The 21,439-nt window shown below is 46.1% G+C and overlaps 1 protein-coding gene across 2 annotated transcripts in view; it reads right to left on the bottom strand.

The window, feature by feature from the left end:
• The window catches only part of LOC137434518 (protein TMEPAI), a 78,267-nt gene extending 61,189 nt beyond the window's left edge, over positions 1–17,078 (bottom strand). The window contains exon 1 of one of the 2 annotated variants that reach the window (XM_068127619.2): positions 16,677–17,078. In XM_068127619.2, coding sequence (XP_067983720.1) covers positions 16,677–16,776 — 100 coding nt within the window. In that variant the 5' untranslated portion in view covers positions 16,777–17,078. The remainder of the gene's footprint in view (positions 1–16,676) is intronic. The other variant, XM_068127618.2, reaches the window with a different exon arrangement.
• Positions 17,079–21,439: the final 4,361 nt, after the last annotated feature.

Here is a 21,439-nt window from a genome sequence, read left to right as displayed (position 1 = left end):
CTAAGGAGTTTCCCAAACACTTCAACAGCTTTTCTGATCCAATACCCACGTCGGGGTTGGGTCTGTTGGGATATCAGGCCACCCACGACTGGTCCTGAAAGTTTTCGCAGACAAGAGTGAACCCTGAACAGATTTCCAATCCATCGCAGGGTACTTCCAAAGCGGGTCTCCACCAGAGCTGGAAGTTGGAATATGGATTACTACTCCTTTTCTTTTGGAACGTAATGTGGGATCTTTAAAGGTACACATGTGAATGATAGCAGATGTGACAGGATCATCTTGATGTCCTCTCTGAAGGAAAGCAAACTCATTGATGAAACTTTCTGGGAAGCTCCGAGATGACCGTTTATTATCAGGTCCAGGATCAAACTCAGACCAGACGGCTCAAAGGTGGGTACACTGACTTTGACCTATCCTTTCAGCCAATCGTCATCATTAGGTGTTCTCCAATGACAGCAGACATGGGTGTGTGGTTAACGTTTGCCTTTAAATATATCTGAAGAATGTCCAACATCTTCCTCGGTTCCTGTACCTGTAATCCTATTGAGAATATGCATCACAAGTTGTAATGAATTGTACATAATGCATACATTAAAAAAAACTAGTGTGCACTGTATTAAAAAGGCAAAGAGAGTATTAGTATCCATATTTGACAGAGTCAGTTATGAGTTTGTTCCGGATTAATGTCCATCCGAGGCACGGCATACTCATCGATGAAGTCTCATCGACTGTGAAGCACAGGTCCGACAGTTTAATTATAGAAGGGTCGGGCATCGAACCTGGAGAAGAGAGCTCAAGGACAGGTGCATTCTGTCTCTGTGTCTCTAAGTGTCTCTGTGTCTCTAAGTGTCTCTGTGTCTCTAAGTGTCTCTGTGTCTCTAATTGTCTCTGTGTCTAAGTGTCTCTGTGTCTCTGTCTCTCTCTCTCTCTTTCTCTCTCTCTCTCGCATCGTGTTGGTTCTACAGAGACGATGACGATGACGCTTGAAGAGGATTCGGAAGGAAAATAAAGAATAATGTCCAGAAACGTGTGAAGTCAATGATGTATTGATGTATGTAGCTAAAGCACAATTGCAGTCAAACACCATTGGGTGAGATTTTAAATTTGGATGGGGGTGTGGGCGAGGAGGGGAGGCAGACAGAAAAGGGTTGTACAGAAATAATGACACTCTGTATTTGAAGGGAAAGCTGCTTATTTATTTGCTTTGCAGTGTACAGAGCTCTGAAGTCAGGAATAATAGAAAATAGTGGGAAGGGGAAGAGAAAGGAGAGAGAGGAGAGCAGATTGACCAGTCTGAGTTATAAAAATCTGCATAATAAGCCTGTGGGGTAGCTGGAGAGGGGGATCAGGAAGATTGGCAGTCAAGAGGGTAATAGAGCTAATATATATAAATATATGTATACATATACGGCATATATATATATTTATATATATATATATATATATATATATATATATATATATATATATATATATATATATATATATATATATATATATATTGTTGCGGATATGAGGATTGCATTTTTTTGATTGTGTTGTATTGTATTGGAAATGGTGATGAACATTGTTTGGATATGGCCCCTCCTGCCTCCGGAGTTGTGTAAAGATAAAAAGAGCGTCCCGGTAGTTATTCCATGAAACACCACATTGCAGGACCCGATAAAACCCTTGTTCAGTAGCTTATATCTTATTATGTGTTTTAGAGTAAGGCCTTGTCTTCCATTAGAAGGACACTCCATTGCACCGAATCAATTAAGAATAGCTCCCCTTCAATAATTCCATTTCCCAGCCAAACTCTCCATCTGTGGGTAAAGCAGTTCACAAGCGTGGGGTGCACGCCCTCTCAATTTGCTGCTATAGTGAATATGTGCTCCGTGCTCTGTTTGAACAGGAGGGGCGGGGTCGCCAGGGAGAGGCAAGCCCAGGGCGCGCCACGAAGGGCGGGGCTGTGCAGCCCCATGCCCAAATAAGGAAACAAGCCCGTGGCTCGCCACAAGGGGCGTGCCGTCGGCGCGATGCCCAAATAGGGAGACAAGCCCGTGGGATTACGATACAAGGTCACGAAACAGAGCACGGGGGAAAGGGCGTGTCAGTCCCGCGCTGGAGAGAAGTGAGAGGAAGGGAATACGAGCTGAGCTGCGTGGAGAGGTACACGACAAAGAAAGGGTCCAAGAGAAAGCAGAGGAACTTTTACGAACGAGTTGCAAAGAGATACGGCAGATGAGTCCAGCCCCGTTTCAACCAGCCGCGTGAAGCCCTGACGGGGCAGCGAGTGACCCTGCCGGCGTGCGCTGTAAAGCCGAATACCAGGAGCTGCCGGCGTGCGCTGAAAAGCGGATTACAAGGAGCTGCCGGCTCCCCGCTTCCCGCCCGGAGTGGACCTGCTCGCTGTGCCCTGTGATCCCACCTGCTCATCCTTTCCAGCCATTCCTGCCTGCAAGTTCCCCATTTGCGTACGTGAGTTTGTTTTGTTCGTGCTGTCCTGGGTAGTAACTAAGTCTGTATAAGCTAGTAATTTTCACTGTGTCACCTGCATTTTCATGTCCGCTGTAAATACCCGTGACTGCTCTTTTTGCTTATGTGTGTGTGTAAATAATAATAAACCCCGTTACTCTTCTGTACGTCTTCTTCTCCTTCCTCTTTGCATTCGTCGTCTTAGTCTTTTCCCCATTGAATATCTGTGGCGCGATACGGCCAACGTTTGGGTGAATCGGGTTTAGTCGGGGAACAACTGTTCGGTTCGCGGAGCCTCCGCTCGGCAAACATACCATCCTTAACCGCGTACCGCAACAATATATTGTTGTGGATTTGAGAATTGTTGTGGTTTTTTTTTGTATTGTTGCAAGTATAATGAATTGTTGTAAATATCACCCTCCGTAGTGTAAAAGGTCAAATGTCATCCTCTAAGTCCATATACATGCACGTAGCAAATCATATACCCTTCTAAATAGTTATCTCCTTATTCTATGTAGTTGAAGGCTCTGTTCCCACTAGTTGACACTGCATTGCATCAGATGACATAAGGTAGTTCCCTTCCATTCCCAAAGCCCCCATTCCCAAAGCCTCCGTTGCCAACTGCATTGGGCGGTTTTCTGCATTTGCCGCCATTGGCCATGTGCTCCGTCTCGGGGAAGAAGGGCGTTGCCCTCCACTCGTCATGAGAAGGTGGAGCCCAGCGAGCCCCCACCAGCCAATCAGGGCTGGTGAGACACCATCACGGGCGTGGCGCGGCTTGATCGCGACGCGCCTTATAAAAGGGTGTGGGGAAGGATTGCGAGGAGAGATGCGTCAGAGAGAGAACCCATCACGCAACGCCCCCACGAGAGAGAGGAGATACGAGAGATGAGCTTTGAGTCCACCACGCAGCTTTGAATCCACCACGCAGCTTTGGAACCATCGCAGCTTTGAACGACCGCAGCTTCGGGGCTTTGATGGCAGTTTCGACCGTGGCCGCGAAGGAACGGCGGCTGCTGAACACGCCGATCGAGAAAGGGCGGCGGCTGCTCACTCCCGGCCCGACCGTGCTCCGGTTCCAGCTGAACCTGCCTCTCCCTCCAGCCATCCACCTCCTGCCATTCCTGTCATCATCCCCCGTGTAAGTGTGCTTGTAGTCTGTCTTTTGTCTTGTCCCTGGGTTTAAGTAAAACTGCAGTAGGTAAGCTAATATTTGCACTGTGTCTCCTTGCTTCTTTCTGTCTTTATTTTATTATTCTTCCTCCTTCCTTGGTTTCTTTTTGACTTGTAAATAGTTAGTAATAAATTATATTTGTTCTTCCTACCTTGCCTTTCTTTCCTTTACATCCGTTTCGTCTTTGTGATTTCCCAATTGAATACCTGTGGCACGATTTGGCCAACGTTAAGGATCGGGTCAGTCCTTGTTAATAGTTCGTGCCGCGGTTGCTAAACCGCTCGGCATTTAACATCTGTCCGCGGACGCGAACGGGGTTGCGCACCTGCCTTTCCGGAGGTAGCTGTGCAGCGTCAGGAGCGGAGACGGCCAGTGAAAATAGAAGGGGGATTAACCCCCCCCCCACCCCTAAGGGGAGTGCCGTACTCCGTTTCCGTAACATTTGGTGTCGGGAGCGAGATTCGGACCTGAAGCGCGCTTAGCACGCTCAAATTACGAGTGGCCCACAATTTTATTTTAACATCTTAAATTTAAAATCATGCCATGGATGGTCAAGGTGATCGGATGCCGGTTGGGGAGTTAGAGGGGTTAGAATCAACCCAGGACTCCAGGGAGGAGGTGGGAGTAATGATGGAGGAGGAGAGAAATGAGGATGTGGTTGCAGAGGTTTCAGGCGCACAAAATGGCGCCCTCGCGCATGAGGTTGCAGCGGCACCAAATTTCGCCACGCCCGTGACCGTAGCAGCGCCGCCGGTAAATTTGAACCTCTTCATAGTGCAAATGGAGGCCCTCATGCTAAAGATTGGTGAGCGATTAGAAAGTAAAATAGACACCCAGAGGGACGAAGCAAGGGGTACTAGTGCCCAAATTGGGAAGTTAGACAGTAAAATTGAGGGTTTAGACAGTAAAATTGAGGGTTTAGACAGTAAATTTGAGGGTATAGACAGCAGATTTGAGGGGTTAGACAACCAGATGGAAGGGGTGAAGAATGGGTTAGGGGGGTTAGAAAACACAATGGGAAGCAAATTTGAGGGAGTCGGAAGCCGATTAGGGGACAAACTGAGGGGCATAATTGGCCAAGCCTAAGAAATTAATGAGGGGTTGGCGAGGGGGAAAGCCGCATATGAGGTGAGGGAAGCCGAGAGGGAGGTTGACCGCAGGTTGAGCGGGAGGGGCACACGGGTGCACGACGAGGTAACGCGGGTCGAGGAGCGCTGGTTGAGCGAGTCGGAGCAAGGCACAGGTAACTGGACCGGGGTAGACATCGCGACCCAGGGTATGGAAAAGCCGGCGACCGCTGAGGTAGAAGAGGGAATTTTAATAAAGCCAGCGGTCGTCGAGGTGAATAAAGGAAAAGTAGTGGTGGGTATAGTTGAAATTGTAGAGACAACAGACTTGGAAGAGCAACAGTGGGAGGAGGGAATGGATAATGTACAAAGTCTGAATACACATCCTGATGCCGTACTTGCTAATCCTTATAAAGATTTGCAGGTGCGCATCGAGAAAAGGATCCCAAAGGTGAGACGGGCTGTATATGGTGCTAAGAGGTTTTTCGGCAGAGTGTTTGGCGCGAAAAAGATTTTCACGCGCTTGGGGTCCCAGCGTATCGCGGGCGTTTGTGGAAGGTCCATTGGGCGCTGTGTGAGTGGCAATGGCACGCGTGTGAGGAAAAAGTGTGCGTCAAAGAGTGAGCGTGTTATAAAGTATGGGAGTGATACCGAGTGCGAGAGCGAATGCACGTCGGAGGGTCTGTGTGAAACAGAGTGTACGGAGTGTGACACGGAGAGCGAGTTGGTGGAGGAGCGGGTGCGAGGATGCACGTATGGGATGAACGGCGAGAGTGTGCGAGAAAGCACACCTGAGTTGGTTGTGGCGCATTTGCGGGAGGGCACATCAGAGCGCGTTAGTGGGTGGATGCAAGAGTGCATGCCCATGGTGAGTGTTACGGAGGATGTAACGGAGGAGAGGTGTGGAACGAAGTGTGCGAACGGTGAGTGTGCGCAAGAGGGTGCGCAAGAGGTGTGGTGTGTAACAGGGAGTGCGGTGGTGAAATGGACGGAGTGTGTGGGATGCACTGGAGGCGCCGAGACGCCGGGTTTTGAGTGTGAAAGGGTCGCGTGTGCGTGTGGGCATGCGAGTAAGGCGTCGACGTTGACCGGGGCAGCGTTTAGGGCAACGGATAGCCGATGCGAGCACTCGGGGCGCGGTGCGCTTTGTTGGATGCTAGGCCCCGCACGGTCGAGTCCGGGCCTTGTCGGGCAAGGCGACCGGTCCGGTTCAAGGGCAGGTGGGAGGAAGCGGACGGTGCCCCCTTGTGGTGGAGGGGTTCCGACCGGGCGAGATTGAGCCATCGGGCCGGGGACCGGAAGGTGCCGCGCCGAGATGGTGCGTGGAATCTCGGCCCGACCAAACCCCCCCCCCCCCACCCCCCCTTGAACCGAATGCCGGACGGATTCAACCTGCAGGCGACCAAAGCACCCAAATTCATTGCTCGGCTTCGCGAAGCCGGGCTTTGAGAATGTAATGACGCACCGAGGCTGAAGTTTAATGGACATTTGGTAGGGATAGGGAATTTGTGATTGAAAATTTTTGATTGACTGAAATTTGATGAGCAAAATTGATAGCAGAAGATGCCCGATGTGGTGGAATGGCAAATCCACCATCCCTCAAAAACGGGGCACATGAGCAATAGTTTTATGGGGTTTATGGCAGTGTAAGCTCGCCGAGGGAGGGTTTCGATAATGTATAGGGACCTAGAAATGACCATAGGTAACGGTAAGGTTAAGTAGCAACATTGGACAGGTAGTGGGGACATAGAGAGGGTAGTTGGATTATAATGACGAGGGAGCGCAATAATGTAAGGGGCGACGGGGAAGCGCGAGTTGTAGCAGGGCACCAGGTAGGTCAGATGATGCCGTTTGTGTGTAAAAGTGTATTCAGAAGTGTATTGTGAAAAGGTGATTGTGAGTTGTATTGAGAGTGGAGGTGTATGGAGCAGTGTATGAGTGAGTAATGGTGGTTGTGTGTTGTGTTGACCGAATGGTCCTGGAGGGAGGAGGGTGCAGGAAGCACCAGGTGTAGGAGTGATGGCACAGGTGTGCAAATACAGGTGTATGGAGAATGGTTGTGTGGAATACATGGAGTATGGAAACTGTGGAGTGGAGTGGATGGTGCGAAGGTGTGTATGGGGAGGCTGGACCCCATCACGAATACCCGGGGAGGGTAGTTTAAGAGTTAGGTAGAGGTAGTAGGTAAATTGTGGTTGGATAGTGGCATCTGTGGTGCGTGGTGGAAGAATGGTGTTTGGATGGGTGCATTAGTGACGTGGAAATGGCTGGGCGTGTGGCCTGTTAGTGTGTGTAGTTGAATGGACACTCCGCCACTGTTAGGATGTCGGCCAGGTGAGGCCGCAGGTGGGCTCTGGGAGCCGTTAGAGTGGTGGATGGGGCCCGAGGATCCAAGGACGGACCCGGATAGCCCAGTGCCAGAGAGGGCACCGAGAGGGGAGAGCGCCAGAGGGCCTTCCCCAGGTAGATAGGTTAGGTAAGGAGAAGGTAAGCTCGGAGGCAACTACAGTGGTGGAGGTGTGCAGGTGGGTAGACCTGCTGGGAGAGCCACACGACCCAGTCCTGAAATTGTGCAAAGGCACAGGGAGTTGAATCGGGGGAGTGAGACCCCAAATTGAGGAAGCACCACAGTTTGGTCAATGGGAATTTGGTTCTTAAAACCGCATAGAGTGTAAGATGGCCAATGGTTTGGCAGGGAAAGACCCCGGGTAGTATAACGTGTATTAAAGTCATTTAGAGGATAGTTAGGATTGAAGTCTCCTCGCACCATCTACATCCACTCACCTGAGGTGACAAAACTCCACACCATGCCATGGTTTTTTTTTTTGTTTTTTTTTGTGCAAATGTTTGGAATGTGAGACGCATCATGACGTGGGTGTGACATTGTGCTGTTGTTCCATCTCTCCCTCCTTATGAGGATTGATGATGAATTGGTGATGGCAAATTTTGGTCAGGGGGATTGTGGTGATGAATTTGGTATAGGGGAAATATAGGGAAGACGAGACAGTAGTGACGAATTTGTAAATGTGTAGATTTTTGTTAATATGGGGCAAGGGGGGGTAGTGTAGGTCACATGTGGGGGGCGTACCGTATGGACGAGCTTTCTCACTTCGCTCTCCGTACGCACCTCGTTCTGCATTACCTGTTTTGATGTGTACCCTTGTGACCTTACCCCTCGCTCACCTGTCTTCTGTTCCCCTGTCTCCCACCCGAGGACTGTGCTCTCTGGGCACCGAGGGGAGCGTGCGGGAGTCCGCCATTGTGTGCCAGAACCCCTGCAACCAGCTGCTTGCATCGATGCACCACTAATGGACCACATGTCTGTGGCTGAGCACCACTCATGGACCCCACGGGTTGGGGCATGGCCCCTCTGCTGGAACCGGCCATGATGGCCCGAGATCTTGCTGGCGGACCTTGGTAACATGGCACCTATGCCATACAGGTGAACCACTCCTAGTCGGCCATGTGGGCCATAAATAAAACACAATGGACACGTTCTGTGCTTGTTTTTATTATTGCAAATAGGCCGCCAGCAAAGAAGAAAGACAACATCTGGAAGAACGACAATAGCCAGCAGAGGGAGCTGAAGAGCAAGACACCAACAGGGGTTTGTTGTTTATTATGAGCTGTGGTGACTGTGCACTCCGGTGCGTTTTGGTGCATTATGGTGCTTTGATATTGGTGCTGGTGCGTCGATGCAGGGCAGGCTGTCTCCCCCCCAAAAGAACAATCACAGGTCCTGGGTTAGTTTTGTAAATACCAGCGTCAATTGTAAATAATGCTCCCCACCATAAATGTGTAGTTTGAAGACAATTCCGCAATTCGGTTAGCTGTGGGCGTAAATCTGTTAGATAGGGTGCAATGCAGCAGGGGGGCATAATTATTTGTGTTTTAAAACTGTCACACTCAGGGTCAGGTTAAATGTAGAGGGAACTACACCTATGTGCCACACTAAAGTTAAGTTTTATAGGCCCGAGTACATGCCTGGAGGATGAGGGTGCAGTGTTGTGGATTTGAGAATTGTTGTGTTTTTTGTATTGTTGTAAGTATAATGAATTGTTGTAAATATCACCCTCCGTAGTGTAAAAGGTCAAAGGTCATCCTCTTAGTCCATATACATGCACGTAGCAAATCATATACCCTTCTAAATAGTTATCTCCTTATTCTATGTAGTTGAAGGCTCTGTTCCCACTAGTTGACACTGCATTGTATCAGATGACATAAGGTAGTTCCCTTCCATTCCCAAAGCCTCCGTTGCCAACTGCATTGGGCGGTTTTCTGCATTTGCCGCCATTGGCCATGTGCTCCGTCTCGGGGAAGAAGGGCGTTGCCCTCCACTCGTCATGAGAAGGTGGAACCCAGCGAGCCCCCACCAGCCAATCAGGGCTGGTGAGACACCATCATGGGCGTGGTGCGGCTTGATCGCGACGCGCCTTATAAAAGGGTGTGGGGAAGGATTGCGAGGAGAGATGCGTCAGAGAGAGAACCCGTCACGCAACGCCCCCACGAGAGAGAGGAGATACGAGAGATGAGCTTTGAGTCCACCACGCAGCTTTGAATCCACCACGCAGCTTTGGAACCATCGCAGCTTTGAATGACCGCAGCTTCGGGGCTTTGACGGCAGTTTCGACCGTGGCCGCGAAGGAACGGCGGCTGCTGAACGCGCCGATCGAGAAAGGGCGGCGGCTGCTCACTCCCGGCCCGACCGTGCTCCGGTTCCAGCTGAACCTGCCTCTCCCTCCAGCCATCCACCTCCTGCCATTCCTGTCATCATCCCCCGTGTAAGTGTGCTTGTAGTCTGTCTTTTGTCTTGTCCCTGGGTTTAAGTAAGACTGCAGTAGGTAAGCTAATATTTGCACTGTGTCTCCTTGCTTCTTTCTGTCTTTATTTTATTATTCTTCCTCCTTCCTTGGTTTATTTTTGACTTGTAAATAGTTAGTAATAAATTCTATTTGTTCTTCCTACCTTCCCTTTCTTTCCTTTACATCCGTTTCGTCTTTGTGATTTCCCAATTGAATACCTGTGTCACGATTTGGCCAACGTTAAGGATTGGGTCAGTCCTTGTTAATAGTTCGTGCCGCGGTTGCTAAACCGCTCGGCAATTAACATCTGTCTGCGGACGCGAACGGGGTTGCGCACCTGCCTTTCCGGAGGTAGTTGTGCAGCGTCAGGAGCGGAGACGGCTAGTGAAAATAGAAGTGGGATTAAACCCCCCCCCCCCCCTAAGGGGAGTGCCGTACTCCGTTTCCGTAACAATATGTATGCATATACGGCATACACAGTCACGTGAAAAAGTAAGTACACCCCATGTAAAGTTTTGACTTTTTCAACATATTTCAACATACAGCTATTTGATCTTCATTTCAACAATATTGATAAATAAAAGTGATATAATATAACAAATATCATGAATGATTTACATTTTGTAGTCCATTGTGTAATTTAAATAAACATAAATTTCGCATGTTGAAAATGTAAGTACACCCCTACATTTATCACTACTTCAAATACCTAAAATTAGAATCAGGTGCACCAGTTCAGGTGCAAATGATTAGAACATCGTTAGAGAGGATCTTGGAGGAACCTGTCTTATTTAAACCTGACATTTAGTTTGGTTTGCTCTTTGTTGTTGAAGTGTGCGGCGTCACCATGCCTCGATCAAAAGAGCTCTCTGAGGCCTTCAGAAAGAAGGTTATAGATGCCGACGAGTCTGGGAAGGGATTTAAAAAGATCTCCAATCAATTTGAAATCAATCATTGGACTGTCCAGAAGATCATCTACAAGTGGAGAAGATTCCAAACAACTGCCAACTTGTTCAGGCCAGGCCGCCCCAGCAAGTTCAGCCTGAGAGCAGACCGCAAGATGCTGAAAGAAGTCTCGAAGAACCCCATAATGTCATCACGGGACCTACAGGTAGCTCTTGCCACTGTTGATGTCAAAGTGCACGAGTCTACCATTAGAAAGAGGCTGCACAAATTTGATCTGCAAGGGAGGTGTGCCAGGAGGCACAGGCCAGGAGGTACAGTTTCAGGAGCTGTCCAGAAAGAACATCAGGGCAAGACTAAAGTTTGCCAATGAACACCTAGGCAAAGACCAGCACATCTGGAACAATGTGCTCTGGACAGATGAGTCAAAGGTAGAGCTATTTGGCCACAGTACCAGAAGACATGTTTGACGAAAACCAAGGACAGCATTTGACCACAACAACCTGATACCAACTGGAAAGCATGGTGGTGGAAATATTATGGTTTGGGGCAGCTTTGCTGCATCAGGGCCTGGGCAGCTCACCATCATAGAATCCACTATGAATTCTTCATTGTACCAGAGGGTGCTTGAGGATAATGTGAGGCCATGTCAGAGAGTTGAAGCTCAACGGAAGGTGGACCTTGCAACATGACAATGACCCTAAACATCCCAGTAAATCCACCAAGGAATGGCTGAAAATAAAGAAATGGAGGGTTCTGGAATGGCCAAGTCAAAGCCCGGATCTAAATCCCATCGAGATGTTGTGGGGGGATTTGAAACGAGCTGTGCATGCAAGAAACCCCTCAAACATCGCACAGCTGAAAGAATTCTGCATGGAGGAGTGGGCAAAAATTTCTCCCAGTCGATGTCAGAGACTGGTAGACAGTTATAAGAAACACCGACTTGAGGTTGTTTCTGCCAAAGGGGGCAATACCACCTATTAGAGCCAAGGGTGTACTTACTTTTTCCACATGCGAAATTTGCATTTATGTTTATTTAAATTATACAATGGACTACAAAATGTAAATGTTTCATGATATTTGTGATATTATATCACCTTTATCTATCAATATTGTTGAAATGAAGATCAAATAGCTGCATGTTGAAATATGTTGAAAAAGTCAAAACTTTACATGGGGTGTATTTACTTTTTCACGTGACTGTATATATATATATATATATGTATGTACATGTCGAAAGATTTGTAGCTCAGGATTCATATTGTAAATGATAGCTCACTGAGCAGTAAAACAATTAAAAATTCTTCATTAATAGTCTGACGTTTCATGAACAAACTAGTTCTCTTCCTCAGAGGCGTTGAGTGTGGTGTTAACCGTTAAGTTCCGTTGGGGACGGTTCACCTGATGGATTGGTTCAAGTCCTTATCAAATCTTGTCGCCGGAAATCCAACTCCAACAATAACCATCCAACCACACCTCCACACACGGTGGCACTTCCATACATACAACACGCTTCCGAAACCACATGCCACATTCTACGTGAATACAACATCAACATCACCTACACACCACAAACATCCTTACGAGCACAGCTGTCAAAGCTAAAAGACCAGGTGAACAAATTTGACAGAAATAATGTAATCTACAACATACAATGTGAAGATTGGTGAAGCCAATTATGTGGGCCAAACATCCAAATGCTTAACCACAAGGCTAACTGAACACCAACGTTCTGTTGGACGACAAGACAGGTTGTCATTGGTTGCGACACACACACACACGGACTCAGACCACGATCCTTGGTACAGGACCGTTGAGGGTGAACCGCGAGATTGTCGAGGCCTTGTACTCTGATAAAAACTCCATCAACCGACACATCGACTTTCACCCCACATACATAGCACTACACAATCAATTAGAACGTCAAAAACGGCAGCGTCATTTGAATGCAAGGAAGCCTTGTGATTGGCAAGGACTTGGACCAATCCATGACGTGAACCGTCCCCAACAGAACTTAACGGTTAACACCACACTCAACGCCTCTGAGGAAGAGAACTGGTTTGTTCTTGAAATGTCAGGCTATTAATAAAGACTTTTTAATTGTTATACTGCTCAGTGTGCTATCATTTACAATATATATATATATATATATATATATATATATATATATATATATATATATATATATATATATATATATACACAGGAGCAACATTATGGTTGGAATGAGAGGCACAGAGGTGTAGAATGGTTAGAGGTAGAGAGAGATTGTTTGGGTAAAAGTTGCTGCATAGGCAGTGAGAGTGATGAGGAGTAAAGCCTGGAGGGCATTTTGCTGAGCCAGACAAAGCATGTCTTTTTTTCAGCCCCCCCACCCCCCACCCCTCTTTAGCTCCCTCCACCATCCCCTTTATATCCACAGCTTCAAGTGCAGGAAGCAGCTGGGAGAAGATGGGTGGAGAGCTGAGGCCGAAGCACAAAGCAGCTGCGCGTTTATTATTACATTTTGGGTTACATTTTGAATGCAATGAGAGAAACTTCCACGTGGCAAGCCAAAGGGGTTAGTCTTGGAAAAGGAATTTGTCCTTTATCACACCAAAGCCATAAGTTAGAGATGAAGCAGTCAGGAAACCAGATTCCCAGTCTATCTCCTAATTCAGAAGTTTTGTTTCATGAACAAGTGAATTACTGGGTGTTACTGGATGAATCATCAACACGTTTTCCAAAACTTGTTTCTTTCCGCCATCTTCCTTTCCCTTCTGTCCTTCCAAGGTTCAAATGCAAATTTTTGAGCATGCTCCAAAATCAACCAAAGCCCCTTCCTTGAATCCCAAGCTACTCTCCATTGTTTCACCAAAGCTCGCATCTCCATCCTTTCTTCCCCCCCCCCCCCCCCCGCCCACCCCCACTGTTCTTAGATTCACATCACCCTTAACCCCAAACTTCCCCCACTCACACTAAGCAACATACTCCGCACATACATGCACTATTCCTTCGACTCCCAAATCCAGCTGGAAAATTGCACTTCTCACTTCCATGAAGACGCATTTCCACTTCCATACAAGCAAAACTCGAGATAAGTGTAACATTTAAAATGGAGTAAAAATTGTTTTGAATTATCTCTTTAAGAAGGATTTTTGGGAGTTTCTAAACGATCCAATTTTTTTTTTAGGAATGCCATAAAAATGCAATATCTCGTAACAAGCGTGAGACCTGATGGAGCGTGGGAAAGTCAGGTGTTAAGAAAATGGTCCACACGATAAAAGCTCGAAAATCCGTGCTCTTAATACCATCCCAAGTTTTCTTCACCTTGTTGTCTTAGACCAGCCACATCCGATTGTTTACAAAAGTCGAGGCTCATGGAAGAGGGAGTTGACAAAAAACGGGCATTCCGTGATGGTGGAGTCATGGTTTTATTGGAAAAAACTGGGGGAAAAAACCAACAAAGGAGAGAAAAGAGGAGAGGAGGAAACAGTAACCTGAAAGAAAGAGGGTTGGGTTGGTTAGGGTGAATGGGGGTCGAGAAGATCATGGGTAGGTAATGGGGGAAGGGGAGGAGGGTGGCCTGAGATGGTTGTTTGAGGTCCTGAAGGGAAGGGTGGGGTTGACATTGTATTTGATGGGAATTGGCCCCATTACTCAATAGTGAAGAATCAGTTTAAACATTCTCGGATCCAGATGTGCGGATCTTCACCAAAATCGAATCGTTTCGTCCTTGTCACACACCCAACCTGTCCACCAAATTTCACCGAATCAGTCCATAAAATTTGAGATATCCTGCAGACAAGCAGACAAGCAGACAAACAGACAGACAGGGGTGAAAGCATAACCTCTATTAGGCTGCAGTGTCGAAGGTAAAAACTTAACGATTGGTGAATTCAATTGTTTACATCACCAATTGATGAGGTTTTAGCAGAGAGGAAGCTCACGTGGTAAGCTCAACATTTCAAGGTTAACGAGGTTATATACCACTCAGGTACGTGCTTTCTTAGCCCGAAGACACAAGTCCCCACAATTATTATTATTATTATTATTATTATTATTATTATTATTATTATTATTATTATATGAAGCCTCCTGAAAAGACACCTTTAATGCACTTCATTTGCAAGATCTGCATTGTGACCACCCTGTCGTTTTACAATCCCAAAAGGTACGTTACGTTTGACACGAAATATGGTTGGAAGATAACTTCGATGCCACAAAGTTTTAGTCCAGACAAAATGTTGACTCATTGCATTCGAAGTGCGTGCGACAGTTATGTTTGCATTAATTATAAATATGTCTCTCTCTCTAGTAAATCGCACACCAAGAAGTGACGTGGAAAAAAACGCTCATGCATTTGCACCTCCAGAAATGCAGTACCAGGGTGTGGTGTTTCATTACACTCATGGTTAGATGTTCCACATGGTGTGTTACAAGTGCACGCGCACGCACACACACACACACACACACACACACACACACACACACACACACACACCAGAAGTGATGAAAATGGAAGTGGATGAGATAACTGACAGACAAGAAAATAAGGGCAATTGATGGGGATGGAGTGTGGTAATCACTGAAAGAACCAGACAGGTACGCCATATAACCAGACAGGTACTCTATATAACCAGACAGGTACTCCAAAAACGAGACTAGTACTCCACATATCCAGACAGGTACTCCATATAACCAGACAGATACTCCATATAACCAGACAGGTACAAAATATATCCAGACAGGTTCTCCATATAACCAGACAGGTTCTCCACATAACCAGACTGGCACTCCACATAACTAGGCAGGCACTCCATATAATCAGACAGGTACTCCAAAAGGCAGACCAGTATTCTATATAACCAGTCAGGTATGCCAAAAACCAGACAGGTACACAATATATCCAGACAGGTTCTCCATATAACCAGACAGATACTCCACATAACCAGACTGGCACTCCACATAACTAGGCAGGCACTCCATATAATCAGACAGGTACTCCAAAAAGCAGACCAGTATTCTATATAACCAGACAGGTACAAAATATATCCAGACAGGTTCTCCATATAACCAGACAGATACTCCACATAACCAGACTGGCACTCCACATAACTAGGCAGGCACTCCATATAATCAGACAGGTACTCCAAAAACCAGACCAGTATTCTATATAACCAGACAGGTATGCCAAAAACCAGACAGGTACAAAATATATCCAGACAGGTTCTCCATATAACCAGACAGATACTCCACATAACCAGACTGGCACTCCACATAACTAGGCAGGCACTCCATATAATCAGACAGGTACTCCAAAAAACAGACCAGTATTCTATATAACCAGACAGGTACTCCATATAATCAGACAGGTACTCCATATAATCAGACAGGTACTCCAAAAACCAAACCAGTATTCTATATAACCAGACAGGTACTCCATATAATCAGACAGGTACTCCATATAATCAGACAGGTACTCCATATAATCAGACAGGTACTCCATATAATCAGACAGGTACTCCATATAACCAGACAATAACTCCATATAACCAGACAGGTACTCCAAAAACCAGACCAGTATTCTATATAACCAGACAGGTACTCCATATAACCAGACAGGTACTTCATATAACCAGACAATAACTCCGTATAACCAGACAGGTACTCCGTATAACCAGACAGGTACTTCATATAACCAGACAATAACTCCATATAACCAGACAGGTACTCCGTATAAGTATAACCAGACAGGTACTCCAAAAACCAGACAGGTACTCCATATAACTAGGGCTAGGACTTGAATTTCATTGAAATGTTAAAAAAAAATTAATTAATACGAGGCCCAGTTGAAAATATTGTATTAGAGTCTAGAAGACACAGGTGCAATAGGTGAGAGAGAAAGACGTTCGTTATATAGTATTGTGTCCAAGGAAATGAGGTGAGAAACAGTGGCAAACGAGTTGGACAAGTGCAGTGTCTGCACATCACCCACAAAGGTAAGCTTAGCACAACCAGGTCCTGCAGCCAGGACACGTCATCGGTATCTGGGTCAGTCATAATGCACCTGAATTACACCACCTTTGTGATACCTGAACCAACCGGTGCAACGCGGCCAAGATAGGCGCAGGTAGAATAAAGCGCAACATGCAAAGTGCGTAACAGCTCCACAGGTTAGTTTGCGTGCAAGCCTTGTACGGTCGGTATATATATATATATATACAGGTGGACTAGGTAGTCAGAAGTTGGGGCTATGCAGGTACATTGCTGACAACGTATTCCATGACTCACAGAGGCGCATGTCGCGGGTCGAGCTGCGGCAGAGACACGGACACGCGGCATGTGGACCCCCCGGGACGGGGCTCGCGGAGCCGCCCGCGGGAGCAGACATGGAGACATGGACAGCACCGGGCTGGGCTGCACCGCCGCTACTACTGCACCGGTACACGACTTTGGAGACGCAGAGGGGTATAACTATAAGGTGGGAGACACCGGTGCCAGACAGTGAGTGAATGAGAAAGGGGAAGGAAGAATGAAATGCGGGGGGTAAAGCGGAGGGATATGGGGTAAGGGGGAGACTGGTAGACAGTGAAGAAGTCCGCTCCGCCTCCCCGGTCTGGCCACGAGGATCGGGAAACGCTCGAGACAACAAGACGCTCAAGCGGGGAAACCGCCGTCTGTCTGTGACTCTGTATGCGCAAAATGGGAGGGCGGAGACTGGAGTCGAGACTGGGCCGGACCGACCAATAGGAGTCCGGCGTGCTGGTAGGCGGAGCTAATAAAAAATGGCAGGGCGGAGACTGGAGTCGAGACTGGGCCGGAGCGACCAATAGGAGTCCGGCGTGCTGGTAGGCGGAGCTAATAAAAAATGGGAGGGCGGAGACTGGGCCGGAGCGACCAATAGGAGTCGGTCGTGCTGGTGGGCGGAGCTAATAAGCAGCTGTGGCCGGTAGGCGTAACCGGCGGAGACTGTTTAGTGGACGGAGCCGGTGAGCCGTGGACTGTGGGAGGGCTGTCGGCTTGGCTGACCTCGCCATGAACCCCACGTTAGCGCGAAACGAGAGCTGGACATTCTGCCTGGATACCCCAGAGACCTTTGGGGATCTCAGACAGCAAAACGCCCGGTCTGTGTCATTGGAAATAAGCATTTTGAATTGTAATTGAAAAGAACTTATAATCCTTCAATCGTGATTGATTTTTTTTCGGCCTTGATCATAAAATTTGTGTTTAAACCAATCAAATGGATAAAATATTATGCACAGTGCCTATAACATGCGGACGCATTATAAATAGTGTATTAATTACAATGACATGTCATAAAGTATAGTACATAGGCGGACATAATACTGTCTGTGTGTGTAATATGGACAGGATGGACACAGTCATACTCGCCTCTTAGCTGTCTAATGGAGGTTCGAATCTCGGTCCAGCTATAAACTGGTGTTTCACATGCAGGGTGATTCATCAATGTACGTGTCATCTCTGCCAGCATTAGATGGTGGACGTTGAGGATCCCACGGTGTCCTCAAAGAGTAGGCAAGCTATCGCCGGCACCCTAAACAAATGACAAATTCCTATTCTAACGAGTGCAACAACCATCCAGGGAAGGTAATGGCAAACCACCCAGCATAATCCTTGCCAAGAAACTGCTTCGTCAGAACCGACATCTTGGAACAGATTATGGTAAAACTGAAATGTGTGATGGTGTGAGTCGTTGGTTTCGACGAACTTCTTGCATTGGGTAATGTGCAATATATGTGCGTGTGTATATATTGTTACGTTTGTGGGGGTAGGGGATGAAATACCCTAGCACAGATAGGATTGTGTAGTATTAGCATGGACCGTGTGCGAGTAGGAAGCCCATCTCGATGGACGTAATAGACTAGACGGATTTCTGTGAAATGTGAATGTTAGGTGCATTTTTGGGTAATAGTTGGGATCCTCACTTTTTAACATAATTAGGGTATGCTGAATTCGATTAACCCAGTTCCCAAACCGAAGTTTGAGTTTTTTACCTTCTAATTAGCATAAACAAAATGGCTGCCAAATTGCCATTTTTGGACAATTTCTTTGAACAAGCATTTATATATTATGTATATACATGCAGCTCTTTTACTTTAACTTTACAACTTTTACCCCAAAATGCACCTAGAAGCTTATACATGGCCTTTTTTCATAAATCTGTCAAGTCTATATTATGGTTGGCGACATATTGAAAGAGACATTCAAACTGATATTGAAATTGGACACTACGTATAAGATGGGAAATGGTTTTAATAAGACAATGTTTCATACAACCATTTATTCTAAAATTAAGTATACATGGCCATGAAGCACAAACATTCAGGAATGTCACACATGTTGTTTTGCCAAACTACATCAAATTCATACAAGGGGTCTGATCATCACTCTGTTTCTGACAGGCACACATTGATGTGCACCTCAACTCTGAATAGCGACATTTGCAGCGTTGAGTCTTGCATTGCTTCTGGCATGCACAACAAATCATCTCGAGGCAACTTTCTGGTATTGGACTCAGTGACATCAGAATAGGCTCTAGTCCTGAATCACCACGTGTCCATCCCATTTCCACAGGTGGAGGGAGGTCAGGTATGGCACAATGAGCATTTCTCCATACCATGGCTTGATAGTGTACTCGCATTAAATGGAAATGAAGAGCATCACTTGTCAGTGACATTGCTTCTGGCTTACCAGTCTTGGAAAACAACATGTGTCGTGATGAATCAACAGAGGTTGTTCTGTGCACATTATATCTTCTGCAGACATCGTTGCCTGCAACTAAAAATAAACATTTATTAGCCTCAAATATACAGTCACGTGAAAAAGTAAGTACACCCCATGTAAAGTTTTGACTTTTGCAACATATTTCAACATACAGCTATTTTATCTTCATTTCAACAATATTGATAGATAAAGATGATATAATATAACAAATATCATGAAACATTTACATTTTGTAGTCCATTGTATAATTTAAATAAACATAAATGCAAATTTCGCATGTGGAAAAAGTAAGTACACCCTTGGCTCTAATAGGTGGTATTGCCCCCTTTGGCAGAAAAAACCTCAAGTAGGCGTTTCTTATAACTGTCTACCAGTCTCTGACATCGACTGGGAGAAATTTTTGCCCACTCCTTCATGCAGAATTCTTTCAGTTGTGCGATGTTTGAGGGGTTTCTTGCATGCACAGCTCGTTTCAAAGCCCCCCACAACATCTCGATGGGATTTAGATCTGGGCTTTGACTTGGCCATTCCAGAACCCTCCATTTCTTTCTTTTCAGCCATTCCTTGGTGGATTTACTGGTATGTTTTGGGTCATTGTCATGTTACAAGGTCCGCCTTCGGTTGAGCGCCAACTTTCCGACAGATGGCCTCACATTATCCTCAAGCACCCTCTGGTACAATGAAGAATTCATAGTGGATTCTATGATGGTGAGCTGCCCAGGCCCTGATGCAGCAAAGCTGCCCCAAACCATAATATTTCCACCACCATGCTTTACAGTTGGTATCAGGTTCTTGTGATCCAATGCTGTCTTTGGTTTTCACCAAACATGTCCTCTGGTACTGTGGCCAAATAGCTCTACCTTTGACTCATCTGTCCAGAGCACATTGTTCCAGAAGTGCTGGTCTTTGCCGAGGTGTTCATTGGCAAACTTTAGTCTTGCCCTGATGTTCTTTCTGGACAGCAAAGGTTTCCTCCTGGCACACCTCCCATGTAGATCAAATTTGTTCAGCCTCTTTCTAATGGTAGACTCATGCACTTTGACATCAACAGTGGCAAGAGCTACCTGTAGGTCCCGTGATGACATTCTGTGGTTCGTAGAGACTTCTTTCAGCATCTTGTGGGCTGCTCTCGGGCTGAACTTGCTGGGGCGATCTGGCCTGAACATGTTGGCAGTTGTTTGGAATCTTCTGCACTTGTAGATGATCTTCCGGACAGTCGAATGATTTATTTCAAATTGTTTGGAGATCTTTTTAAATCCCTTCCCAGACGCGTGGGCATCTATAACCTTCTTTCTGAAGGCCTCAGAGAGCTCTTTTGATCTAGGCATGGTGACGCCACACACTTCAACAACAAAGAGCAAACCAAACTAAATGTCTGAGGTTTAAATAAGACAGGTTCCTCCAAGATCCTCTCTAATGATGTTCTAATCATTTGCACCTGATTCAAATTTTCGGTATTTGAAGTAGTGATAAATGTCGGGGTGTACTTACTTTTTCCACACGTGAAATTTGCATTTATGTTTATTTAAATTATACAATGGACTACAAAATGTAAATGTTCCATGATATTTGTTATATTATATCACCTTTATCTATCAATATTGTTGAAATGAAGATCAAATAGCTGTATGTTGAAATATGTTGAAAAAGTCAAAACTTTACATGGGGTGTACTTACTTTTTCACGTGACTCTATACGACAGGTATATATTCATATTTGTATAATAAAACTATGGGCTGCACTGGATGGAATTTATCAATAATAATCTGATGTTACTCCCGGCCGCATTCAGTCAACTCCATATAATGAGTGGATATCAGAGATAATTTACCGTGTGGCAGGCGGTGCTTATCGCTCCCATTAAGGTACAGCATAGCTGGATGGGATACCTTAATGGTGGCTCACCACTGATGGTATGAAGTCGCATAATGACTGGTATATAACCGATAGGTTTTCAGAGTCACAAGTGTATGCAGGACTCACTGCATTGCCCTAATGAAGCCCCAACAAGGGCGAAACCAGGTCGGTAACTGTAAGTTTTTGTATGCACTTATGACAGTATAAGATCTAAATTACGCACTGTCGGATGGCTCTTCTGGAGCTTGGCAGGCAAAGCGCATGTACGTGACAGTGACGTCACAGCGTGCGCTCATTAGGCTGGCTAACTGAAATTATAATCTGATATATATGTATATATGTATATATATATTTTAAACAGGGTGTCCCATAAGTATGGAACCATTCCATAAGGTTTGGAACCCTAGGGTAAAATGATGAAAACGGCTTGTATTCATATAATGTGTTCATTG

The sequence above is a fragment of the Myxine glutinosa genome, chromosome 10 (genome assembly GCF_964187855.1).
Source record: "Myxine glutinosa chromosome 10, kmMyxGlut1.1, whole genome shotgun sequence".
NCBI lineage: Eukaryota > Metazoa > Chordata > Myxini > Myxiniformes > Myxinidae > Myxine > Myxine glutinosa.
This window is presented reverse-complemented; position numbering and strand designations above follow the sequence as displayed.